General features: G+C 47.2%; 1 protein-coding gene across 1 annotated transcript in view; it reads left to right on the top strand.

Annotated features, from left to right (window-relative positions):
- EYA2 (EYA transcriptional coactivator and phosphatase 2) overlaps positions 1-25,458 on the top strand; it is a 173,910-nt gene that overhangs the window by 72,192 nt on the left and 76,260 nt on the right. Inside the window, exons 5-7 of the mRNA XM_077766497.1 lie at positions 7,349-7,416; positions 9,425-9,602; positions 19,497-19,639. Coding sequence (XP_077622623.1) covers positions 7,349-7,416; positions 9,425-9,602; positions 19,497-19,639 — 389 coding nt within the window. The remainder of the gene's footprint in view (positions 1-7,348; positions 7,417-9,424; positions 9,603-19,496; positions 19,640-25,458) is intronic.

Raw genomic sequence — 25,458 nt, 5'->3', positions numbered from 1 at the left:
TCTACCCACCCCTTTGCCTCCCCTCCAGCCAGGAGACTCACTCATCCCTCCCTCCCGCCCCAAGAGAATTCTTCTTCCTTTGTATTTCTTAAGCCATTTTGCCTACATCGATCTAATCCTTTGTTGGCCAGCTGGGCCGGTCCACAAACTCTCTGGCCTGTGATAACGTAAGTACAGGATTGAGCATGAGTGAGGGAGGGAGACTTTCCCAGCAGTTAAATACTAAATTCTGTGCCAGCAGCCAAGCACACACCCCAGGCTCGCCCCAGCACCGGGGGCAGACCCGTTTGGGGGTCGTATCACACGGTGAACCGCACTTGGCATGAGTTGCATGCTGGTTATGCAACCACATCTTTGTTAAAAACTGGCCCCTCACCGACAGTTCGAGAGGCATTAGCCTGCACCTCAAATCCTCTCCACCTCCAGGGCTTAAACTTCAGAACACAAGAGCTGGGATAACTCATTTCTGCTCTTTCCTCCACCCACCTCGGCACCCCGGCTCAGAACCCAGGAGAAGCCCCACTTGCCCTGACCTGTTGGCCTTCCTCCCCTAATGCCAGGATGGCTTCCCACCTCTCACTTGGGATTATGTGGCGAGGAGTAGCCGGCGGAGGAAGGAGGAGTGAATTCAGATCGTCCACCTCGGACCACCGTGGGAGGGCTCTCTCCGCAGGGAAGTCGAGGAGAAATGTCCAGAAAGCGCACACCCCTCAGCATTTTCCCGAAGCTCTCTCCATTAAGCGTCTCCGTGTCTCCCGGTTGTCTGATCTGCTGTGGAAAACCTGCTCGCACATCTGGCGCCGAGCTCGTGGGGAATTCTCCAGAATCAGGGCGGGCGCCACTGCGTTTACACAGTTACCTCCCGTCGTGGGGCGGTATCAGTGCAGGAAGCATGTTCGCCTCCCAGTTTGCATGGAGTGTGTCCCCCGGGCCCCGGCTCTCCCGGCAGCAGTAATAAAGCAGGACGGACCTTTGCCCACTGGCAGCATTTGAAGGCTCCCAAATGCCACCCACGTTGTAAGCAGCCCCTGCGCAGGAGTGCTGCTTCCTGATCTCAGAAAGCAGTCCCCGAACTTTCTGGGTCACCCTGTCCCCTTCCTTTGCTATTGCCTGGGAGGCGGTGGGAACAGCAGCTTTGATTTATTTTTAATGGAGATGAAATTCACAAAACGTTAACCGAATATTCTCATTACCCCAAAAGGAAACGTCTCCCCTGCCCCCCGCCCCCAGTAGCCGCTCCTATACTTTGTCTCCATGGATTGGCCTATTCTGGACATTTCATATCAATGGAGATCCAACAGTATGTGGCCTTGGGTGTCTAGCTTTTTTCACGCACAACGTTCCCAACATTCATCCACGTGGTAGCAGTGCGTCGGGACTTGGTTCCTTTTTACAGCTGACTAATATTCCATCGTGTGGATATGTCACATTCTGTTCATCCATCCATCAGCCAGCGGACACGAGGCGTGTTCTGCCTTCTGGCTCTCGTGAAGTGCTTCTATGAACATTTGTGTCCGGAATATTTTTGAAAGTCTGTTATCAACTCTTGGGGGAATGTACCCAGAAGGGGAATTGCTCGATCTATGGTAAATCTGCGTGTACCTTTGCGAGGCATCAGCCTTCCGCAGCCTTCCACAGCGCCTGCGTATCTTACACTCCTACCCGCAGTGCGTGAGACTTCCAATTTCTCTGCATCCTTGCCAACATCTGTTATTTTCCATTTTGTGGGGTTTTTTGGCTTTTTTGTCTTTTTATGGCTGACCGAGTAGATGTTAAGAGCACAGTTTCCAGCTCCGATGCTGCCGGACAAGCCACGGAACTTCCCTAACACTGTAAACTAAGTAACACTGTGTACATCAGAGGGTCGACAGCAGCACTGAAGTCCCCATACAGGACGGCGGGCAGTGCTGGGCACGTCTTCACTCGGCCCGGAGGCCCTCCTCTGGGTGCCGTTCACCCAGGACTTCACATGTTCACTGTGGTGAAGGACGGGAGGCTTTCCCTTAATTTAGTGTAAAACACAAGAAAAATAAGCATCTAGGCCTTGCATCCTGAGTGGGGGCAGTATCACCCAAAAGGAACACAGGTCCTCAGAGCAGAGGCAAAACCCTCTTATTCTGTTTGTGTTCAGCACAAATCAACATAAATACCCTAAACAGATACGCAATAAAAATAAGCGTATAATTTTTAAATTTCATAGGAGAAGAGGGAAGTAGAGGAAACATTTCAAACAGGATGGGCCAATCATGAAAAAAAAAAAAAGGATTGAGTAACAAGGAAATTTTTTAAAAGAAGCACAAATTACAAGTCCTGCTGTTTTAGTATTGGATGGAGCAGACCGTCGAAGTTCATACACATGGTCTCCCGGTGTCTGTAGTCATCCCATTGGGAAGAGTTTGCCGACAGGCTCCGCCGCGGTCCATAGTTCACTAGTGCGGTGTGCTCGTGCGCCACTGCGTTTTGATCTGGAGTTGTCTTAACTCTTTGTGCACGTATCCACTTGACTGTGTTCTGTCTCCTCCCTGAATGTGAGCGTCAGCCCCTGACTTGCGGCCGTATCCACAACGGTGCCTGCCGCAGTGATATGTGGCTTGTCACTCACTGGCAAGTGTGTTGTTGAATACACAGGTGAACACCCGCTTGAAATTGTTGTGCTGATGTGTCGTGATGGCTCTGGTCTGCGCGTGTGGCTCCTTATATCTTCAGGCTCAGCCGTGCGATCCAAGAAGACCCTACTTTGCAGGGAAAGGGAGGCCCTGCCCCTGCCCTTGAAGGGCCTAATCAGGAAATCGTGCCCATGAACTTATCTCCCTCCCCTTGTCTAGAACTCCTCACAGGGCCATGCTGCCCACAGGGGAGGCTGGGAAAGTGTTTATTCTCATCAGCCATGTGCCCAGCTGAAAAGCAGGGACAGAAGGGGTGAATGGATACTGGGGGACCCCTTGCGGGACCTGCCACCGTCACCTTCAGACAGGACATTTTCCACTTCTCACCCTCGCCCCCACCAACCCCCCCCTGGGGGACCCCACCCGCCAGAGGGAGGCATGAAGCCGGTGTTTTAACATTCCAGCTCGTGGTGGGACCATTTGGAAAACCTTCCAGAGACCACATCTTGTAGCACAAAATTTCGGGGGCCATGTGCCCCATCCTCCTGGGTCCCGTCAGGCACAGGATAGAATTCTCACTGCAGGGGCTCTGGGGGCGCCCTCGGATCTGCACACTGCACATCGTCCGGGTGTCCGTGCTCCAGATGCCCCTGGGTCCCAAAATGGAAACAAACACAAGGCAGTTTGGGAGAAAGAATACCAACGGGCGAGGAGGCGAGGGTGGCCTGATTGTTCCAGACCTGCCCTCAGTCGGCATCCAGGAGGTTGCCACGGAAGCAAAGAGAAATCAGGAGAGAAAACGTTGGGCCAGCCAGCGGGCTTCCCAGAGGAGGTGCGTCCCTCAGCGTTAGCAGGTAGTCACAATGGTAACCATAACCCCAAAATGGTTTCCAATGGATTGGGCTGGCCTAGACCTTCTGCCGGACACGCCCGGACAGGCCCCTGAGGACAGAAGGGGACCCCAGCGTGCCACACTGTTGTGGACAGATTCTGTGGTTTGAGACCCTGGGACAGGCCCCCACATAGTGGAGACTGGGAGGGGACGCCCAGCCATGGCCGTGCTCCTCGCTCTTGCTCTCCTGGCTCCTTCAGCTCCTCCTGCAGAGAGTCCTTCAGGTGCCACTTCCTCCAGGAAGCCTTCCTTGGCTTCACCCCTCCCCCATTCCAGAGCCCTTGCCTGCGCCCAGCACGTATTCTTCCCATCCCTGCATATGGATATAGTTTATTTTGTAGATTTGACTTTGGTGCCATCTCAGTATTTTGTATAATTATAAAACACATTGGAAAAACAGTGCCTAAAATGTGAGCTCAAACTATGTATATGTGGCATAACCATACAGAGGGGAGAGTTTATTTCCCCATCGTTTTACTTTTTCCTTTATTTTCTTCCTTCCTGATGTTTCAAGGCTCTTTTGTTTTTTAATTCCTCTTTTTTTTTTAAATTTCCTGTATGTTTCCAAGAACTTCTTGTACCCGTCTGTTCAGAGTGTATCTGCTATGACAGATTTTCTTAGTTTTCCTTCATTTCTATATCAATTTACTCTAAAAATCATCCAACTGAAAAACAGAAGGCACCTGGGCGGCTGAGTGGGTTGAGGATCCAACTCTTGATTTCGGCTCTGGTCGTGATCTCCTGGCTCATGACTTCATCTCCTCCATGATCTCTACACTGGGCATGGAGCCTGCTTGGATTCTCTCTCTCTCTCTGTCTCTCTCTGTCTCTCTCTCTCTCTTCTCTGTCCCCCTCTGCCCTTCTCCTGCTCACACTCTTTCTCTAAAATAATAAGAAAATCATCCAAATGACCCAGTGGAGGAATTTCATTGCATATAAGTTTTGTAGCCCCAACAAAACAGTTTGCAAAAGAAGCAGCCGCACAGAATGATGTTCACAACTCAGGTCAGGGGGTGCCTGGGGGCTCAGTCAGTTAGTCTTCCAACTTCTGCTCAGGGCATGCTCTTGCAGTTCATGGGTTCGAGCCCCGCGTCAGGCTCTGGGCTGACAGCTCGGAGCCTGGAGCCTGCCTCACAGTCTGTGTCTCCCTCTCTCTCTGCCCCTCCCCTACTTGTGCTCTGTCTCTTTCTCTCAAAAATAAATAAGCATTAAAAATTTTTTAATTGTTTATCTTTTTTTTAATGTTTTATTTATTTCTGAGAGAGAGAGAGAGAGAGACAGCATGAGCGGGGAGGGGCAGAGAGAGAGGGAGACACAGAATCTGAAGCAGGCTCCAGGCTCTGAGCTGGCAGCATAGAGCCCGACGCAGGGCTCAAACCCATGAACCGGGAGATCTTGACCTGAGCCGAAGTCAGACGCTTAACCGACTGAGCCACCCAAGCGCCCCTAGAATTTTTTTTTAAAAAAAGAAAAGAAAACGCAGGTCAGACTGCCCGGTTCCAGCCCCAGCAGCCGTCACCCACTCTCTGTGCTGCCTTGTGCAGGTCACTTAACTCTCCTGTGCCTCACTTTGTCCAGAAAGAGCTCAGAATGGCACCTGACACACACAAGCCCACTGCTGCTCCTCACCTCGTCCCGCCACGGGCTCCTGCCTCATTGGCTCTTTGTTCTCTTTCTCTCACCTGCCAAGCAAATCGCCCCATTAGGACGTGTGTGGCCAGTGTTTGTGGGCGCTCCTCCCCCAGGCTCTTTCCATCCCTGGTGCCCTCCACTCGTTCACGCCTCAGCCCCAGGGTCCCCGCACAGAGGGCTTGCCCACCCACCACTCACTCATTCATTGAATAGCACTTTCTAGAATATTGGTTTTAGTCCCATTTTATAGATGGGGCAGCTGAGGCTCTGAGAGCCACAGTCGTTTCATTCATTTATTCGGTTTACCACCTTATGTTGTGCACTGTTAGTGGGAATGTAAAACAATGGAACACTGTGGAAAACAGTGATAGGCTCCTCAAAAAAATGAAAAATCAAATTACCATGTGATCCAGTAATTCCATTTTTTTAATGCTTGTTTATTTATTTTTAAATTTTTTTATCATTTATTTTGAGAGAGTGAGCATGAGTGGGGGAGAGGCAGAGAGAGAGGGATAGAGAGAGAAGCTGAAGCAGGCTCCACACCGTCAGCATGGAGCCTTGAACTCCCGAACCATGAGATCGTGACCTTAGCTGAAGTCAGACCCTTAACTGACCAAGCCACCCAGGCGCCCCATATTTGTTTATTTTTGAGAGAGAGAGAGAGACAGAGCATGAGCGGGGGAGGGGCTGAGAGAAAGGAAGACACAGAATCAGAAGCAGGCTTCAGGCTCTGAGGGGTCAGCATGGAGCCCGGTGCGGGGCTCAAGCTCACCAACCGTGAGATCATGACCTGAGCCGAAGTCACACTTAATGGACTGAGCCACCCAGGCGCCCCCAGTAATTTCACTTCTGAGCATTCAACCAAAAGAACTGAAAGCAGGGTCCGAAAGAGGCATTTGTATGCCTGTGTTCTTAGTAGCATTATTCACAGTAGCCAAAAAGCAGAAGCAATCCAATATCCACCGACAGATAAGTGGAAAAACAAAATGTGGTATTTCTGTGCGATGGGATGTTATTCAGCCTTAAAAAGAAAGGAAATCCTGGGCGCCTGGGTGGCTTAGTCGGTTGAGCATCCAACTTCAGCTCAGGTCATGATCTCGCAGTTGATGAGTTCGCATCGGGCTCTGTGCCGACAGCTCAGAGCCTGGAGCCTGCGTTGGATTCTGTGTCTCCCTCTCTCTCTCTCTCTCTCTGCCCCTCCCCTAACTCATGCTCTCTCTCTCTCTCTGTCTCAGAAATAGATATAAACATTAAAAAACTGTTTTTAAGAGGAAGGAAATTCTGACACTTGCCACAACATGGACAAACCTTGAAGACATATTACATGAAATAAACTAGTCACAGAAGTACAAATGCCACGTGTTTCTACTTACATGAGGTTTCCAGAACAATCACATTCATGGAGAAAGTAGAGTGGTGGGTGCCAGGGGCTGAGGGAGGTGAGGAATGAGGAGTCAGCATTTAATGGGTATGTAGTCTTCGTTTCGCAAGATGAAAAATATTCTGGGGATGGATGGTGGGGAAGGTCGCACAACAGTGTGAGTGTGCTTAGAAATAGTTGAAATGGAAAGTTTTCGGTTATGTACATTTATCACAATTTCTAAGTAAATATCTTTAAGCACAATTGTTGGGAACAAGAATCTGTATCGTCTGTGCGCCTTGAAGACATATTACATGAAATAAACTAGTCACAGAAGTACAAATGCCACGTGTTTCTACTTACATGAGGTTTCCAGAACAATCACATTCATGGAGAAAGTAGAGTGGTGGGTGCCAGGGGCTGAGGGAGGTGAGGAATGAGGAGTCAGCATTTAATGGGTATGTAGTCTTCGTTTCGCAAGATGAAAAATATTCTGGGGATGGATGGTGGGGAAGGTCGCACAACAGTGTGAGTGTGCTTAGAAATAGTTGAAATGGAAAGTTTTCGGTTATGTACATTTATCACAATTTCTAAGTAAATATCTTTAAGCACAATTGTTGGGAACAAGAATCTGTATCGTCTGTGCTGTCTTATTCCTCACCACAGTCCTTTGATGGAGTTACTTGTATTCGTTAATTGGCAGAACAGGGCGTCAGAGAGATCTGGTAAATGCTAAGGTCACGGCTCCATCCTAGCCTGTCTGCTCTCAGAGAGCCCACCTGTCTGCCAAATCTTTCTCCTCCCCGTCCCCATCCGACTGTGAGAAACCTCATCTGTACCCATTCCTCCATCCTGCAGGCACGGCGGGCATCTACCAAGGAGCAAATGGCCTGACCAACGCAGCTGGATTTGGAACCGTGCACCAGGTAGATGTCACTCCCTGCCCTGTTCTTAAATAGCCCCCTTGAATCAGGCCGTCCTGAGAGCCCACTCCTGCCCACGACCCCTGCCAGAAATAGTCTCTTATTCCCCAGGCTTAGCCACCACAGGGGTCAGACTGTGCAAAAGGCCGTCGGAAAGAGAACAAGCTAGAGGCAGAGAAACTGGAATTGTCAGCAGACTTCCAAGATGACACGGGTGATATTATAGACTCCCTCTTGAGCCCGAGACGCCCGTTGACTGTTGAATCTAGAACATGTGAGTGCAGATACATGTGCTTGCTCTCCTGCGGGACATGACCTTCTTGAGCATGAGAACCCATTCCGGCTTCGAGTGCCCGGCACGCAGTGGGAGCTTTATAAATGCTCGTGAAACCACACCAGGCCCACCCTGTAAAGATGAACACTGGCTAATAGTTTGATTGTCTTGATTTCACTTAGAGAGTAAATTAAGAATTAGCGGCTGAAAGTTTATAGGAACCCTGTGTCCTGTTTGTACACCTCTTCTATAAATCTAAAATTACTTCAAAACCAAGGTGGATGTGCTTTCAGGCGAGCGTTAAAACAGAACTACCGTGGAGCAGGTGGGCTGTACAGAATATTGAACATATTTAACTATGAGAAACGCACTGTTTCTTCGTCGGTGAGCTAAAGAATCTACATTGGAAGATTTGAAAATTTGTTTCACATATCTCTATATTGTTTCCAGGGTACTATCTACATGGGTTAAATACTTATAAATAAGCCCTTTTGAAAAAGATGTGGTTTTTCACCAATAGGAGGTTGTCAAAAACAGAGACTGTCTAAATGACAGCCCCCAGAAATTCGGATTCTGTAGGGTTGGGGTGCCGGCCCGGGAGCTGAACCTTCCTGTGAGTCCACGCCCCGCAGGGCTGAGAAGCTTTGGCCTTGGGGATGGTGGGTAGAATATTTGGGAACAATGACTACCCTCGGAGAGCTGGGATGTCCGCTTGGTTGAAGCAGAGCTTGGTAAAAAGGGGATTGGCATTCTTGTATTTGATCTCCATGACTTCCTCCTAGAAGATTCTGGAACCCTGATGCTGGCTAGGCGCTGCTGTATTTGTACCCCTCATGAGCAGGTCACCTGGTCTCCTGGATACGTGTATAGGGTCATTGTCCCTCATTCATTGGTTCATTGATGTATCTAGTGTTTGCGGAGTCCCCCATGTGTCCAGCACTGTGGGACACATCAGTGATCAAGACAGACCCTGACGGCCACACCCACATCCCCACAGGGCGCACCCAGCCCTGGGGCAGAGGGCGTTCAGACAACCAGTGAATAGGGGCAGGAGGGAAGTGTCAGGGAATGAAGGCCCTGGGAGCGGCTGTCGGACAAAGACTGGCTGAGTTGGTCTAAGAACAGCCAAGCTCCCCTGCCCCTGGAGAGAGCGTTCTGAGGGTGTGTTTTATACCCTCCAGCGTTTCCCAGGAGAATTCCCTCCAGTCCCCACCTCAAAGTCCCCAGATTGGCCACTTTTCCTTTTTCCCATTGTCGTCTCACTTCCCCACCACCCAACCGGTGTCTCCTTTGCCTCCCAAAAGATTGCATGTGCATCCTTATCTTTTTTTTTTAATTTTTTTAAATGTTTTGTTTATTTCTAGGCGAGAGAGAGAGACAGCGTGAGCAGGGGAGGGTCAGAGAGAGAGGGAGTCACAGACTGAAACAGGCTCCAGGCTCTGAGCTGGCAGTCAGCACAGAGCCCGACGCGGGGCTCGAACCCACAAACCGCGAGATCATGACCTAAGTGAAAGTCGGACGCTTAACCGACTAAGCCACCCAGGCGCCCCATGTGCATCCTTATCTTGAGGTCTGCATCTGGGGGAAGTCCCTGTCCTCGGAGCTTTTATTCTAGTGGGAGAGATGAGGACAGACACGATAGACCCACACACACACACACACACACACACAAACACACACACGAGGCCCCTCGCCACCGGCCTCCTCACTCACAGCCTCATGTGTTTCCCTTTCCAGGACTATCCTTCCTACCCTGGCTTCCCTCAGGGCCAGTATTCCCAGTATTACAGCTCGTCCTACAGCCCTCCGTACGTCCCGGCCAGCGGCATCTGCCCCTCCCCCCTCTCCACGTCCACCTACGTCCTCCAGGAGGCCCCGCACAGCGCCCCCAGCCAGGGTTCTGACTTGCTTGGCGGTAAGTGCAGTCGCTGTCTCCGGGTGGCTCTGGTCTGAGCTCTCATAGGAAGGAGGGACTGGACATAGGTCCCGGCTGTCATCAACCAGTCCCCCAAAAGCTAAACCGAGCCCTCAGACATACATTGTTGACTGTGTGAGTGTGTTATGTGTTTCATTCCACCCATGGTTAAAATTTTACCCAGAAATCTCCTGAAAGCAGATCTGGACCTGTTGGCTTTGGTCTGCATTCCTAAGTGACAACAGTTGGCTGAGGCTGAGTAACGTCTGCCCCATCAGACGGGGCACGCATGATTCCACATCTGGCCAACTTACGTCAAGTTCATTACCTGCCTGGCCCCTGGAGGCACTGGGAACTGGTGAGCCCTACTCCTCAAAGAAGGGAAACTAGTATTTGTTGCCCATCCGTGATGTGCCAGGCACATATCTGCATGGTCTTCTCACTTCACTTATTTATATGCTGATTCAACAAATACTTATAAAGTACCTGCTATTTTCCAGATGCTCTTTAGTTTAGCAAGTAAAATAAAGTGCAACATAGACTTCCTGATTTTTGCAGCCGGGAATCAAATAATCACATAAGTACATAATTACAAACTATGGTAAGGAAACTCACAGCCCTCACAAAAACAGGTTTTCAGTTACCTCCTCTTTTCCAGATAAGAACAATGAAGGTCAGGGTGATAAGTAACTTGCTAGTAATTAGTGGAGTTGGGATTTGAACCCAGGCCTGCTGGGCTCTGTAACCAGTGCTCCTGGACACTCAGTAGCCACTCATCACTGAGATTATGTTCTCTAAAACCCATCTGACAACAGAAGGGCAGCGGCCTTCAAACCTTGGTTCTCTCTTATCGAGAATTCTAGAATGTTTTTTAAAAATCCTCACGTGCGGGCCTTTCCAATAGCACAACGGTTTTATTAGGAATCCCCTTTACTGGTCAGGTTGTTTTGGCTTCAAAAGATAGAAAAGGCAATTTAAACTACTAGTTTAAGCAAAAAAAAAAAAAAAGAAAGAAAAGGAATTTTTAGTGTATGTCACATCAGGATGTACAAGGATTTGGGGCTGGGTCCGGAGGTTCAGATGATAATATTGGGGCTCAGTCTCTTTCTTCCTCTGGCTCTGCGTTTTCCTGGGTTCATTTCACTCTCAAGCAGGCTTTCCCATTATGGTGTCAAAGATGGTCACCAGCTGCTCCAGGATTCAGCCCTACCTTCTTATCGACCCCTCAGAGAGAGTTTCTCCTTCCTAACAGCTGCTCCCGAGGTCCCAGATAATGCCCCCGTTGGCCCAGCCTAGGTCACATACCTGTCCTCACACCAGTCCCCGCGGCAGTGGAGGGAATGCTGGTCTTGTGCCCACAGCTGGAGCTAGAGTTGGGTCATCCCCACCCAGACCGTGTGGACTGAGTGAGAAACCCAGAGCACACTACCCAGAGGAAGACAGAAGAGACCCTGGGTGGGCCAAAGTGACAAGTATCTACTACCTATGGAGCCCACCTAGATTAGGAGCAAGGTGTGGGAGAGCCCATGAGCCGGCCCTTGGGTGACGTACTTCCCTGTGCACCCAACTCGCCATTCTATTGATGCACTCATCCCTTTCAGGGACTATGCACATATCTTCTCTTTCGTACAGTGGTTTCGGCCTCTTATTGTTCAGTGACGTGGCAGCAGTGAATTAGAACGTCCAGATGTAAAGTAGATGTCCTTGCTTTTGGTTCTCTTTTCTTTTCAGTGGATTTTTCAGAACCCAGCGATTCTCTGGCCAGTAGAAGCTGAGCGAGCATGACAGTGTTTGGACAGCCATTCAGGAACTATTGGTTGATGTTTAGAAAAAGAGCAAGAGTGGAGACCAACTCCTTTTGTTCCTGGGCTTCTTGGTACAGCCATTGCTTTTAGCCCTTCTAGTTTTCATCACTGGGGACACGTTAATTATCCTTGGCTTGGTGACAAATGGAAACAACGTCGCCAGGCATTCTTAAGTCAATTTTTAAGGAAGTTGAGGGCTAAACATTGATTTTGATCATTGTGATTTCATCACAGAGTATTTAATGCATGCATAGTACCTATGTAACAGTTCCCAAATTGCTTGCTTTGAAGGGTATGAAATTGAACAAACTTTTCTCGGTGGCCGAGATTGGGGCCCCTCCAAACCAGCTTCAGAGAGGAAATAGAAGCAGGAAATCCTCAAGTAGACTCCACTACCTATGTATAATTTGGAACTGGATTCCAAAGACTTACTTCCCAAGAATTTGGGGTATGCGGGAAGGGTATCTTTGTTCCCTCTCAAGAGCAAACATAAAGGTTCATTGTGTCCCTTTGAAATTTTTCTTTATTGTTTCCCCCTGTTCATCATTTATCCTTTGGTCTAAGGTTCAACAATAAGTGCTTGAGATGGTTTTTACTGTGTGTCTAACAAACTCACATAAAATCTAATGACATAAATAATCGTCAGCTATAACTGAGGTCTCTTGCCTCTTTTCCCCAGTGTCTGTTATAAAGGAAAGGCATGTAAGCCTGCATGTGTGCACATGCGCGCGCACACGCGTGCGTGCACACACACACACACACACACAGACTCTTAAAATCTCCCATAAAAACCCCACTTTTGAAACTATCCAGGATCTCTTTGAGTGGTTGGCTCCAAATTCCAGAGCCTCAGGAGGTTTATATCTTACCGACAGATCATGCTCCTTCTCCGAATTGCCCGGATACAGTATCCCGATGCTTGTCTCCACCCCCAGCCCAGTCTGCACTGACATGCATTAAGAGACATAGGAAGTCCCAACAATTTACAGATGATTCCAGGGCAATTTGCTGATAGAGAGGGCAAAATCTGAACATATGATGTTACTCAAGAGAAAAGACAAATTGGTAGTGGTTGCTTAAGGCCGTTTTTTCTTTTCAAACTTTTAAGTATGATGCAGATTATCTAAAAAGATAACTGGACAGACATTGGAGCTCCTGGTTCACAGGCCTTTGGACTCAAGGGCTTAACAGCAGTGGGGGTCCCACCCCTCCAGACTCCCCTTACCCCCAGTTCTCAGGCCTTCAGCCTCAGACTGAATTATACCACTGACTTTCCTAGTTTTCCAGCTTGCAAACAACAGATTGTGGGACTTTGTGACCTCTGTAACTGCATGAGCCAATTACTATAATAAATCTCCTCATACACACACACACACACACACACACACACACACACACAGGAGAACACTGACTAATACAAAGGGGGGAAAAAAGGAAAATTTAAAAGTATTTTGAACTTAATGAAAATGAAAACACAACATGTCAAAATTCATAGCATGTCACTTAGCAGTATGTAAAGGAAATTTATAGCACAAATGCTTGTGTTAGAAAAGAAGAAAAATTTCAAGCCAAATACCTCACCTTCTACCTTAAAAAACTAGGAAAAGAAGAGCAAATTATCCTCAAAGTAAAAAGAAGAAAGGAAACAATAAAGACCAGAATGGAAATCAATGAAATTCAAGAACAGAAAAACAAGAGAGAAAATCAGTGAAACCAAAAGCTGATTCTTTAAGAAGACAAATAAAGTTGATAAAACTTTAGATAGGATGATACAGAAAAAAGAGAGAACACATAAATTACCAATAAAATTGAGAACAGTGACATCTCTACAGGCCCTACAGATATTAAAAGGATAATAATGCAATTTTGTGAACAACATCATGCCAATAAATTCAACAGCTTAGATGAAATGGACAAATTCCTTACAGGACAAAAACTTCCAAAGCCCCCTCAAGAAGAAATAAAGGACCTAAACAGACCTTATTTTTAATAGGCCTATATGTATTCAATAAACCGAATTTTGTATAGAAACCTTCCCACAAAGAAATCACCAAGCCCTGATGGCCTCGCTGATTAAAGATACCAAAAATTTAAGTAAGAAACATCAATTATACACCAATTTTTAAAGAAAATTGAAGAGGAAAGAATACTTCCCAACTTATTCTGTGAGGCCAGCATTAGCCTGATGCCAAAACTAGACAAAGACATTATAAGAAAAGGAAACTGTAGACCAGTATCCCTCATAACAAAATTTCTAAATAAAATATTAGCAAATCAAGTTGAGCAATACATGAAAGAAGAATAATACATTATGACCAAGTGGGCTTTATCCCAAGGATGCACAGTTGGTTTAAAATTTGAATATCAATAGGGGCGCCTTGGTGGCTTAGTCGGTTAAGCATCTGACTTTCATTTAGGTCATGATCTCATGGTTCGTGGGTTCGAGCCCCGTGTCGGGCTCTGTGCTGACTGCCAGCTCAGAGCCTGGAGCCTGTTTCAGTCTGTGACTCCCTCTCTCTCTGACCCTCCCCTGCTCACACTGTCTCTCTCTCTCTCTCCTAGAAATAAATAAAAACATTAAAAAAAAACATTTAAAAAAATAAAATTTGAATATCAATATAATTTGCCGTATTAACTAACTGTAAAGAAAAAAAAGAGAGATCATCTCAATAGATGCAGAGAAAGCATTTGACAAAAGTTATCATCTGTTCCTGAGTAGAAGGGAACTTTCTTTATTAGAAAAAGACATGCTATGGACTGAATGTTTGCATCCCCCTCCGGATTCATATGTTGAAGTCTTATTCCCCAATGTGACGGTGTTTGGAGGTGAAGGTCTTAGGTAATTAGGTCATGAGGATGGAGCCCTCATGAATAGGGTTAGTGCTATCATAAGAAGAGACATACAGGGCGCCTGGGTGGCTCAGTCAGTTAAACGTCTGACTTTGGCTCAGGTCATGAGCTCAGTGGTTCCCGAGTTTGAGCCCTGTGTTGGGCTCTGTGCTTACAGCTCAGAGCCTGGAACCTGCTTCCGATTCTGTCTCCCTCTCTCTGCCTCTCCTCTGTTCACAGTCTGTCTCTCTTTCCCTCAGAAATAAATAAATGTTAAAAATTTTAAAAAAGAAGAGACACGAGAGATAATCTCTGTCTCTCCACCATATGTGGATACAGCAAGAAGGCATCCAACTGAAAACCAGAAAGAAGACCTGACTAGGAACAAAATTGACCAGTGCCCTGATCTTGGACTTCCTAGCCTCCAGAAATGTAAGAAATATATCTTTGCTGTTTGAGCCACTCAGTCTGTGACATTTTTGTCATAGCAGCCCAAGCTGACTAAAATAGGATAGCTGCAAAAACCTACAGCTACCCCCAAGATCAGAAACAAGACAAAGATGTCCACTCTTGCCAATTTTATTCAACATTGTACTAAAGATCCTAGCCAGTGCAATAAGGCAAGAAAAATAAATTAAAATCTCCATATTGGAAAAGAAGCAAAACTTCATAAAAGGAAAAGAAGTAAAATGAAATGACCACCTAAGTAGAAAATTAGATAGAATTTATTTAAAAGCTAGAACTAAAAAGTGAGTTTAGTGGGCCACCTGGATGGCTCAGTCAGTTAAGTGTCCAACTTCAGGTCAGGTCATGATCTCCCGGTTTGGGGTTTGCGCCCCACATCAGGCTCTGCACTGACAGTGTAAAGCCTGCTTAGGATTCCTTCTCTCCCTCTTGCTCTGCTTCTCCCTGACTCACTCTCTCTTTCTCTCTCTCTCTTTCAAAATAAATAAAAATAAAATTAAAGTAATAAAATAATAAAATATTTTTTAAAAATAAATAAAAAGTGAGTTTAGCAATGTTTCATACTACTAAGTGAATGTATGAAAATTGATTCTATTTCTATACAGTGACAACAAACAGTAGGAAATAGAATAATTTTAAATGCCATTTATATACAGTATTATCAAAAAATATGGAATGCTTGGGGATAGATCTGACAAATGATGTGCAAGAGTTGGACACTTAAAATTACAAAGCTCTACTGAGAGAAAAAGACTATAGTTAGTGGAAAGATACACCTCGTTCACAGCTCAGAAGACTTAATATTTTTAAGATGTCAGTCCTCCACAAACTGATCTATATATTTAACAGTCTCTGTCAAAATCCCACTCATTTCTGTAGAGATTGGCGAGCTGATTCTGAACTTCGTATGGAAATACAAAGGACCTAGAATAGCCTCAACAGCTCTGATAAAGAAGAAAAGTTGGAAGGCTAACACCACCTGACTTTAAGACTTATTACAGAGCTGTGGTAATCACTATATACGGTATTGACATAAAGACAGACAAGTAGGTCAACGAACCAGAATAGAGCTTGCAGAAATAAACCCACATGTATACGGACAAGTGATTTTTTTGACGAAGTTTCAAAGACAACTCAGTGGAGAAAGGATAATCTTCTCAACAAAAGATCCTTGAACAACTGGATATGTATGTTCAGAAAACCTGTACTTCAAACCATACCTGACATGACATAAAAAAAGTTAACATAGACTAGATCATAGACCAGGGTTACCTAGGTGGCTCAGTCAATTGAGCGTCTGGCTCTTGATTTCGGCTCAAGTCATGATCCTAGGGTCGTAAGATCAAGCCCCGCATTGCCCAGCATGGAGTACGCTTGGGATTCCCTCTCTCTCTCTCTCTCTCTCTCTCTGCCCCTCCCCCCAACTCATGCTGTCTCTCTAAAAATAAAAATGAAAAGAAGAATAGATCATAGGCCTAAGTATAAAACTGTGAAACTTCTATAGAAAACAGGAGAAAATCTTTGTGACTTTGGGTGAGGCAAAGAGTTCTCATATATGACAACAAAAACATCCAAAAAGAAAAAAAGAGAAAATATATATATAAATTTATATATATTTATACATGTATATGTATCTTTATATAATTTATATAAAAATATAATTGTATAATTATATTTATAATTGTATATTTTGTAAAATATAAATTATATACTTATGTATATTTACATATATATAAATTGGACTTCATGAAAATTTAAAACTTTTGCTCTTTAAAAAACAATGTCAGGAGAATGAAAAGACAAGCCACAGTTTGGGAATGAATAATTGCAAAGCAGGTATCTGATAAAGTAAGTTGTATTAGAGTTCTCCGAAGAAACAGGCAGTAGGAGAGAGAGATAAGAGGAAAGCTATTATGAGAAATAGCTCAGATCAGCAAGCCCCACGATTTGCCTCCTGCCAGCCGGGGGTCCAGGAAAGCCAGCAGTGCAGTTCAGTCGGAGTCAGAAGACCTGAGAAACAGGAGCTCTAGTACCTGAGGCAGGAAAAGATGGACATCTGAGCTCGAGAAGAGAGAGAATTTACCCTTCTTCTGCCTTTTTGTTCTGTTTGGGCCTCAGTGGAAGGGGTGATCGCCCCCTCCCCCACATTGGTGATGGCAGATCTCTACTCAGTCTCCTGATTCAAATGCTAGTCTGTCTCCTCTGGATGCACCCTCACCGACACACCCAGAAATAATGTTTTACCAGCTCTCTGGGCATCACGTAGCCCATGAACTTGACACACAAAATTAACCATAACATATATGGATGCAGAATATATAAGGAATTCTCAAAACCCAAGACTAAGAGAACAAACAACTCAATAATGAAATGGACAAGATATTTGAGCAGATGCTTTACCAAAGAAGATACAGAGATGGCAAAAAAAAAAAAGTACATAATTAAGAGGCTGATCATTAGTTATTAAAGAGGGGCAAATTAAATCTACAAGAAGGACCACCATGTACCCCTTGGAATGGCTGTAATCACGAAGACTGACCATACCAAAGGTTGGCAAGGATGTGGAGCAACTAGAACTCTCTTACCTGCTGGCAGGAATGTGAAATGGTACAACCACTTTGGAAAACAATTTAGCAGTTTCTTAAAAAGTCAACAACCTCGTCATCACGCCAGTGAGAAGAAAGCTTCCATCCCTACAAAGATTGATGTGTGAATGTTCATAGCAGATCTGTTTCGGCCCCAAACTAGAATCTACCCAAATGTCCATCCACAAGTGAGCAAAGTAGAAGTGTGGTACATCTGTACAATAGAATAGTACTCAGCGACACAAAGGAATGAACTATCAGTATACATAACCACATGGACTGAATCGCAAAATGATTACGCTGGCTGAAAGAAGCCAGGCAAAAACGAATATATATATATATATACTGTGTGATTCCATTTGTTTAAAACTCTAGAAAAAGCAAACTAATTTCTAGCAAGAGAAAAGGTATCAGTAAATGCCTGGGGCGTGGGGTCAGAGGAAGAGGTCACAAACAGATTATAAGGAAAATCTTGGAGGTTCTTTAAAAGCCTAAGGGGGAAAGGGGGAAAAGGGGGAAAAGGGAAATGACTCCAAGGAGGGTTTACATAAATTGCTGTAGCCTGTGGACCTCTGACTGTGACCTTGAACCTTCACCCTTCATTCACTGGGAAAGGGGCTGCTTCTTGGTTCTGCCTTTACCGCTGGTTTGCAAGGTGACACAGACTGACATCATCCCACTTTGAGAGTGAAATAAAGTCAGTACGCTTTCAAAAAAAAAAAATGTCATATATTTCAAACTTCTGTGCTTAACACACAACCTGGATGCTGGCTTTGGGACCCGGGTTCCGGGAGGGTGTACTGCTCACTCGTGTGGGGCTCCCGGACAGTGGGCTGAAGGGCAGGAGCGCGGCAGCCTCTCTGCGCAGAAGCACCGCCTGAATGGAAGCAGCAGGTGACTGCCTCCTGCCCTGCACCTTCTCACTGACCCCTGCCGTGTGTGGATCAAGCCAGAACTCAGTTCAGATCATTTCCTGGTTGCCCTGAGCGCCAGCCCCGTGTCGAGTGCTTTTGTGGATGTAATCTCCCTTAAGTCTCAAATTGACAAAGCATCTTGACAAGTCAAGCTTTAAAGGGCTTGCTTTTTTTTTAATTTTTATATGTTTTTTTATTTTTGAGAGAGAGAGAAACAGCGTGAGTCAGGGAGGGGCAGAGAGAGAGGGAGTCACACAATCTGAAGCAGGCCCCAGGTTCTGAACTGTCAGCACAGAGCCTGACACAGGGCATGAGACCATGACCTGAGCCAAATCTGGAAGCTTAACTGACAGAGCCACCCAGGCGCCCCAAGGGCTTGCTTTTAATAGAAAAATGGGGCCAGCCACACAGGGAGAGCAGCGTAGAGAACGCTCCCCCACGCCTCCCTTTCTCCCCAAAGTGGGGGGAGCGGGGCGGCTCTTCAAGATAGAAGAGTTTGCGGCCCTGCTCCAGGCAGATACTGACTTTCTTCTTTCTGGTTCATCTGGGGAGTCGCAGGCTTCAGGATAGAGTTGCAAACACTGTCAATAGAGCTCCCCCAACAGCCCCCCCCACTTCCTTGGATTCTGCTCAGGTGTCCCCTTAACTGCGAGGCTCTCCCTGACTAGCTGCATACCAGTTAGTGACCTCCCAGCATTCCCCGCCCCCAGGCCATTTGCTAATTCTTGGTAACACACAGCCCCGCCTGGCATGTTACATACTCACTTGTCTAAGGTGCTTCTCCTGTCTCTAGAAGCTAAGTGCTGTGAGACCCTGTACCTCCTAGAAGCTGAGTATTGTGAGAACAGTACCTCCTACAAGCTGAGTACTGTGAGACCAGCCTCCTAGAAGCTAAGTGCTGTGAGATCCAGTACCTCCTAGAAGCTGAGGGCTGTGAGATCCAGTACCTTCTAGAAGCTGAGTACTGTGAGACCAGTACCTCCTAGAAGCTGAGGGCTGTGAGATCCAGTACCTTCTAGAAGCTGAGTACTGTGAGACCAGTACCATCTAGAAGCTGAGTGCTGTGAGAACCTGTACCAGGAACTCTGCCCACTCAGTGATCTTTACTCGATGAATGAATGACCCCGAGTAGACAGCCTGAGCGACCATCACGAGCAGTTTTGAGTCCCCGAGATCTTTGCCTTCTGTGCTGCCTTTGGGACCTACCACTATGAAGTTGGTTCTGGTGTGATATTTCCCGGGCGGAGACACTCCGCAGAACTTCTGACATGTCCACGCTTCCCTTTCCGACACCAGGGGAATACAACTCGCACAATGGACCTTCCACGCCAGCAAAGGAGGGAGACACCGACAGGCCGCCCCGGGCCCCCGACGGGAAGCTCCGCAGCCGGTCCAAGCGGAGCAGCGACCCCTCCCCAGCGGGGGACAGTGAGATCGAGGTAACTCCAGACTGCCTGTATGACTCGGGGAATGTAATCCCCAGCTGTGGCCGGAACAGGAGGGGGGGGGGCGGAGTCGTGTCCATGCAGACAGGGGGGCTCTGAGTTCACAGACTCGGTATCAGAACACTCGAGGGGAAAGGAGAGGAGGATGGCGTGGGCCGTCAGGAAGCACTGTTGACTGTCCAGGCTAGGAAAAGTCACCCTGGGGACAGTAAAGAACTCGGGTTCTCAAACGTAGATGGCTGCAGAATCACCTGGAGGCTTGTGAAAACCCAGGTGGCGTGGCCCCGCCCACAGTTTCCGAGTTAGTAGATGGGGGCGGGGCCTGAGAACAGGCACCTCCAGCTTGTTCCCAGATGATGCTGACGTTGCAGGGTTGGGGAGCACACTTGGAAAGGCCCTGGTGAAGACACCAGGGGGCAGTGGACCTTCCCAGCTGGGTCCGAGGGTTCTTACCCTGCTCATATTACTATCAGCTGGCATGCTCTTTAAAATTCAGGTACCCAGGCCCCATCCCAGACTAATTAAACTACACATTGCAAGGGAGTTTTGTAAGTTCCCCTCATGATTCTGATATGGCTTGGGTATTTATCTATCAGGAGACAGGAACCCGCCTCAGCTTGCATCGTTTCTATGATTCTGAGTTTCGTAGAAGGTTCTTAGAACCTTCATTCTCAAGCTACATCCCAGCAGCTTGGATTAAATCCAGCTCCCTGAGGCAGGGACCCAGGCATCAGTATTTAAAACTGCCCAGGTGAAATTTCTTACTTGACACATCCCCAAAGGCAAGGGAATCAAGAGCAAAAATGAACTATTGGGACCTCATCAAGATTAAAAGCTTCTGCACGGCAAAGGAAACAATCCATAATACTAATAGGCAACTGACGGAATGGGAAAAGATAGTTGCAAAGGACATATCAGATAAAGGGCTAGTATCCAAAATCTATAAGGAACTCACCAAACTCCACACCCAAAAAACAAACAATCCAGTGAAGAAATGGGCAGAAGATATGAACAGACACTTCTCCAAAGAGGACATCCAGATGGCCAACAGACAAATGAAACGATGCTCAGCATCCCTCCTTATCAGGGAAATACAAATCAAAACCACACTGAGATCCCATCTCACACCGGTCAGAGTGGCTCGAACGAGCAAATCAGAGGACTCTAGATGCTGGCAAGGATGTGGAGAAACGGGCACCCTCCTACACTGTTGGTGGGAATGTAAACTGATGCAGCCCCTCTGGAAAACAGTGTGGAGGTTCCTCAAAAAATGAACACTACAACTCCCCTATGACCCAGCAATAGCACTGCTAGGAATTTACCCAAGGGACACAGGAGTGCTGATGCATAGGGGCATGTGTACCCCAATGTTCACAGCAGCACTTTCAACAACAGCCAAAACATGGAAAGAGCCTAAGTGTCCATCAACGGACGAATGGATCAAGAAGATGTGGTTCATCTATACGATGGAATACTCCATGGCAATGAGAAAGAATGAAATCTGGCCATGTGTAGCAACATGGATGGACCTTGAGGGTGTTATGCTGAGCAAAATAAGTCAGGCAGAGAAGGACAGATACCATATGTTTGCATGTATAGGAGGATTAGGAGGAACTTAACGGAGGACCGTGGGAGAGAAGAAGGGGAAAAATAGTTGGGGAGAGGGAGGGAGGCAAACCATGAGAGACTCTTGAATGCCGAGAACAAACTGAAGGCTGATGAGGGTGGGGGGAAGGGGAAGGTGGGTGATGGGCATGGAGGAGGGCACTTGTGGGGATGAGCACTGGGTGTTATATGGAAACCAGCTTGACAATAAACTATTTAAAAAATAAAAAATAAAAAAAAATAAAATTGCCCAGGTGATTTCCAGAGTGCAGCCCCAGCTGGTCTAAGGGGTGTGCCAGTCTTTATTGTAATAAAGCCAAGCGTAAGATTATTGGTCACCCGCCGACACTTTCCCGAACAAACAGAAAAGAACAGCATACACGGGGGAAGGGGAAGGGTGCTAGCGGAGGCAGAGGTGGCAGAGGCAAAACATGCCCAAAGAACAGATAGGAGCAATTGATAGATATCTAGGGAGGAAAAAATGTGCAGGTTCGTTAGTTCGTGCTTCGCAAAAGGCAGAAATAATAGGAGGGCCCATCTGTTGGCTTGAGTGTGCTGTGGGTGTATGGGCAATATTGGCAAAGCCTGGCTCCGGGCCAAGAAAGTCCAATGCACCGTCATCCCATCTCTGTTCATAATCCTGTACAATTATGCAGCCGCTACAGAGCTCAGCCCACAAGCTCAGAGATGCTGAGAAATACCGTTTCCATCATCTCCTTAAAGTCATTGTCATTTTGACTCGGAGTCCCCATCCTATCAGGTGGTAAGAAACTCCACCTCATCATTGGGGCCCCTTGTACCTGGAATTGTATGAGAGTCTCAGGGCTCAAGAGGTCTCAGAAAACAGAATAAGAACCTCTCGTGTCCAGGATTCGAGGCGGTGGCTGCTCCCTTCCTCGTTGTCAGTACCTGCCGTGGTCAGTGAAAGTCTAGCCGTTCTCTGGGGTTTCCGTGCCACACGCTGGGCGTTGAAATCCTCCTCAAGGATGAGAACCTTGGAGCATGAGATACAATCCTTCGGTTGCGAGCGACAGAAACCAGTTCTGGCTACGTAAGCAGAAAACGAATTTCCTAGAAGGGAACAACACTGTGGAGGGAAAGTCATCAAACCAAAGTTAGAAACAACAGTAACCAGCCAAGACGAAGGAATCTAGGGAAGCTGCAGGCTGCCGCCCCTGGTGAAGAATAAGCCATGTGAGATTCTAGTGGCGCTTCACTCAACGTCTCAGTCCGAGGACAGGGCATCCACCGGCCTGACTCGGGTGCTAGGCTTGCCCTTGACCGACAGTCCCACCAAGACAGCAGAAAAGAAAACCAGGGTCCCCTTATCAGACAGGGATGGGTGCTGGGGGCCAAGCACAAACACCCACCACCAGGGTATTTGAGATTTAGCCAGTGTTCACTAGTAGAGCTGTACTAGTTAGCATTCACTAGTAGAGCTGTACTAGTCAAGTCAGCATTCACTAGTAGAGCTGTACCAGTCAGCCAGCATTCACTGGTAGAGCTGTGGTACCCAACAGGGCCAGCGTCGCTCCAGCTCTCCTAGAAGGTGTTACATATTCTGAATACCACACTGTCTCCTCCCCTTGCCGGCCTCCTGAGGTATACCAGCAGCCACTCAGGCTGAGAACTTGACCCCTGCAGACCTACCACAGAGCAAGCGTTCCCACTGCCCATGGGACCAGTCTCAGGCCACAGGATTTGTTCCTGCTTTTCCTCTAATTCTTAGAGCCCTCTCTTTCCGAGACCGAGGAGGCTTCACACCGTCCTCTCAGCAGGATTTAGGCCTTTGCCAAAGGCTGGAAGACACTCTGTGTGCCTCAGCTTGTCCTTGAGTTTTCTGCATCCCCTTTTCCTGAGGATTTCCTCCAGCTTCAAGTCGCGGATCTGTGGAAGTCACAGAGAGCGGCACACACGTGACTGTCTTTTTTCTTTTTTCATTATTCAGTCACTTAACATGGCTTCTGCTCTTGGTGGGGAGGGAGAGTCATTTTCCACTAAACTGAGAAGGCAGTGGGGGTGGCATGGAAGTCGAAGATCACGGGGCGACATGATTCTGGAAACATCTGCTTCTCGATTCCAGAGGAAAGTACCGCTGGGCAAGAGCAGTTGAAAAGGTGTGAGCTGTGTTTCACTTCTGTGCTTAACGTCAGCATGCGGGCTTTGCACGGGTCGCACCTCCTAAGTCTTTGGCAGTTTTGCTAATGACTGAAGCCCATGAGAGAGAGACGATGTGGCGAAGTGGAAAGGAGGGAAATTCTGAGCGTATATTAGTTAAAATCCATCGACTGCAGGTGCCAGAAACCCACTCGAGCGGGCTTAAGTGGAAAAGCAGAATTTATTTTAGGGATACAGAGATTCTCTTAGAACCCAGGGCGGGGAAGAGCGGAGGGTCCGCAGGATACGGAACCGGAAGGTGGACGGCGCCCGGAAGTGCGTTTGCGTCTTCCCTCCGCGCCGCAGGAAGGTGCCGACATCCCCAGTCGTGGTGTCTCCGCGGCGCCCGCAGGCACTGGTGCCTGGGCTCTGCCGCCTCCAGCCTCCCTCCGTTTCGGACTGAAACCAGGCCCTGGCAAAGTGTGGGGTGGTCTCCATCGTTCATCCCTCTTTTTCGTGCTCCCTACAGACTGGCCCTCCCTGCCCTTCAGATCGTGCGGCCGCCAATGGCCACTAAACATGTTGAATGTCTTTCTGGGTTCTAACTTCAAGTTTCCAAGGAAAAGTTCTCTGACCCGGTTGGGACTGGGGCTCTCCCTGGCCCAGACCATGATAGGCCAGGGAGGAGGGTCAGTGCAGCACGGCCACCGGGAACTTACCCACCCAGGGTCTAGGACAGGTGGGTAGAGTGGTAGGGAGAGCACAGACTTTCTTCTCCTGAGGCTATGTAGCAGCTAAATGGATGCAGTCTGCATTCCGATTGAAAATACTCACTGATTTTTTTTAATTCCCTTACCAAAACCTAAGTTCTAATTCCCTTACCAACTAAGTTCATTTTTTTTTAAGTTTATTTATTTTTGAGAGAGAGCTCGCTCACATAAGCGAGGGAGAGGCAGAGAGAGGAAGACCCAGAATCTGAAGCAGGCTTCAGGCTCCGAGCTGTCAGCACAGAGCCTGACATGGGGCTCGAACTCACGAACCCTGAGATCATGACCTGAGGTGGAGTCAGACGTTTAACCAACTGAGCCATCGTGACTTCCCGATCCAACTGAGTTCAGATAAATTAGGACTTGGCAATTGAAACCCAGAAGCCGTCCTTAAAAACAATAGTTTTAAAACCTCTTTTTTTTACCATGACCCATAATAATAATCATAGTTAGTACTGTGACCCAGCACACACATAAATATAACGAGACCAAAAAAACTCACAAAATAATCCTCAGATCTGCCAGTTGCTTTGAAAACCCCTGCACTGACTGACCTTTTCCTCCTAGAGGCCACCCTTCTCTTAACTGTAAAGGCATGGCAAATGCCCATGTGTTAAAATCAGCCATTCATCTCCAGAGAGGTTTCAAGGTGGCCCATTCAGGATGGCGGACCTAGTAGGTAGGTGCCAATACCAGCGACATACACAGTCAGTCAGGCCCTATGCCCCTAAAGACCGTGATCACCAGGAAAATGAGGAAAGGCAACAGTGTGAAAAATAAGGGCCACGATAAGTTAATAGGCTACATGACAGGTAATTTAAAAAAACAGAAAAGAACTTCAGAAAGCTCTGAGCAGTTTTCTTATAAAGATCCAGGGAGGGGCGCCTGGGTGGCTCAGTCGGTTAAGCGTCCGACTTTCGCTCAGGTCATGATCTCACGGTTCGTGGGTTTGAGCCCCGTGTCGGGCTCTGTGCTGACTGCCAGCTCAGAGCCTGGAGCCTGTTTCAGAGTCTGTCACTCCCTCTCTCTCTGACCCTCCCCTGTTCACGCTGTCTCTCTCTCTCTTAGAAATAAATAAAACATTTAAGAAAAAAAAAAGATCCAGGGAGCTCTTACATCCATAAAACAAGCATTGGAGGTTGTCAGGGAGGAAATACTCAGAGACAAAGAAAGAGTCACTGGAAATTTTTTAATGACAGAATCAGAAGTTTAAAAGAAGGGTTGGAAGAAACCACTGAAGAAACCTCCCAGAACACAGATCAAAAAGACAAACTTCTAGAAAAAATTTTTTTGAGTATAAGCAGTATCAATCTAAAAGGTCTAATTTGACTGTCAGGAATTCCA

Source organism: Crocuta crocuta, unplaced genomic scaffold, assembly GCF_008692635.1.
Source record: "Crocuta crocuta isolate KB4526 unplaced genomic scaffold, BGI_CrCroc_1.0 scaffold71, whole genome shotgun sequence".
Lineage (NCBI taxonomy): Eukaryota > Metazoa > Chordata > Mammalia > Carnivora > Hyaenidae > Crocuta > Crocuta crocuta.
The sequence above is the reverse complement of the archived record's forward strand: the minus strand, read 5'-3'. Positions and strand labels throughout refer to the sequence as shown.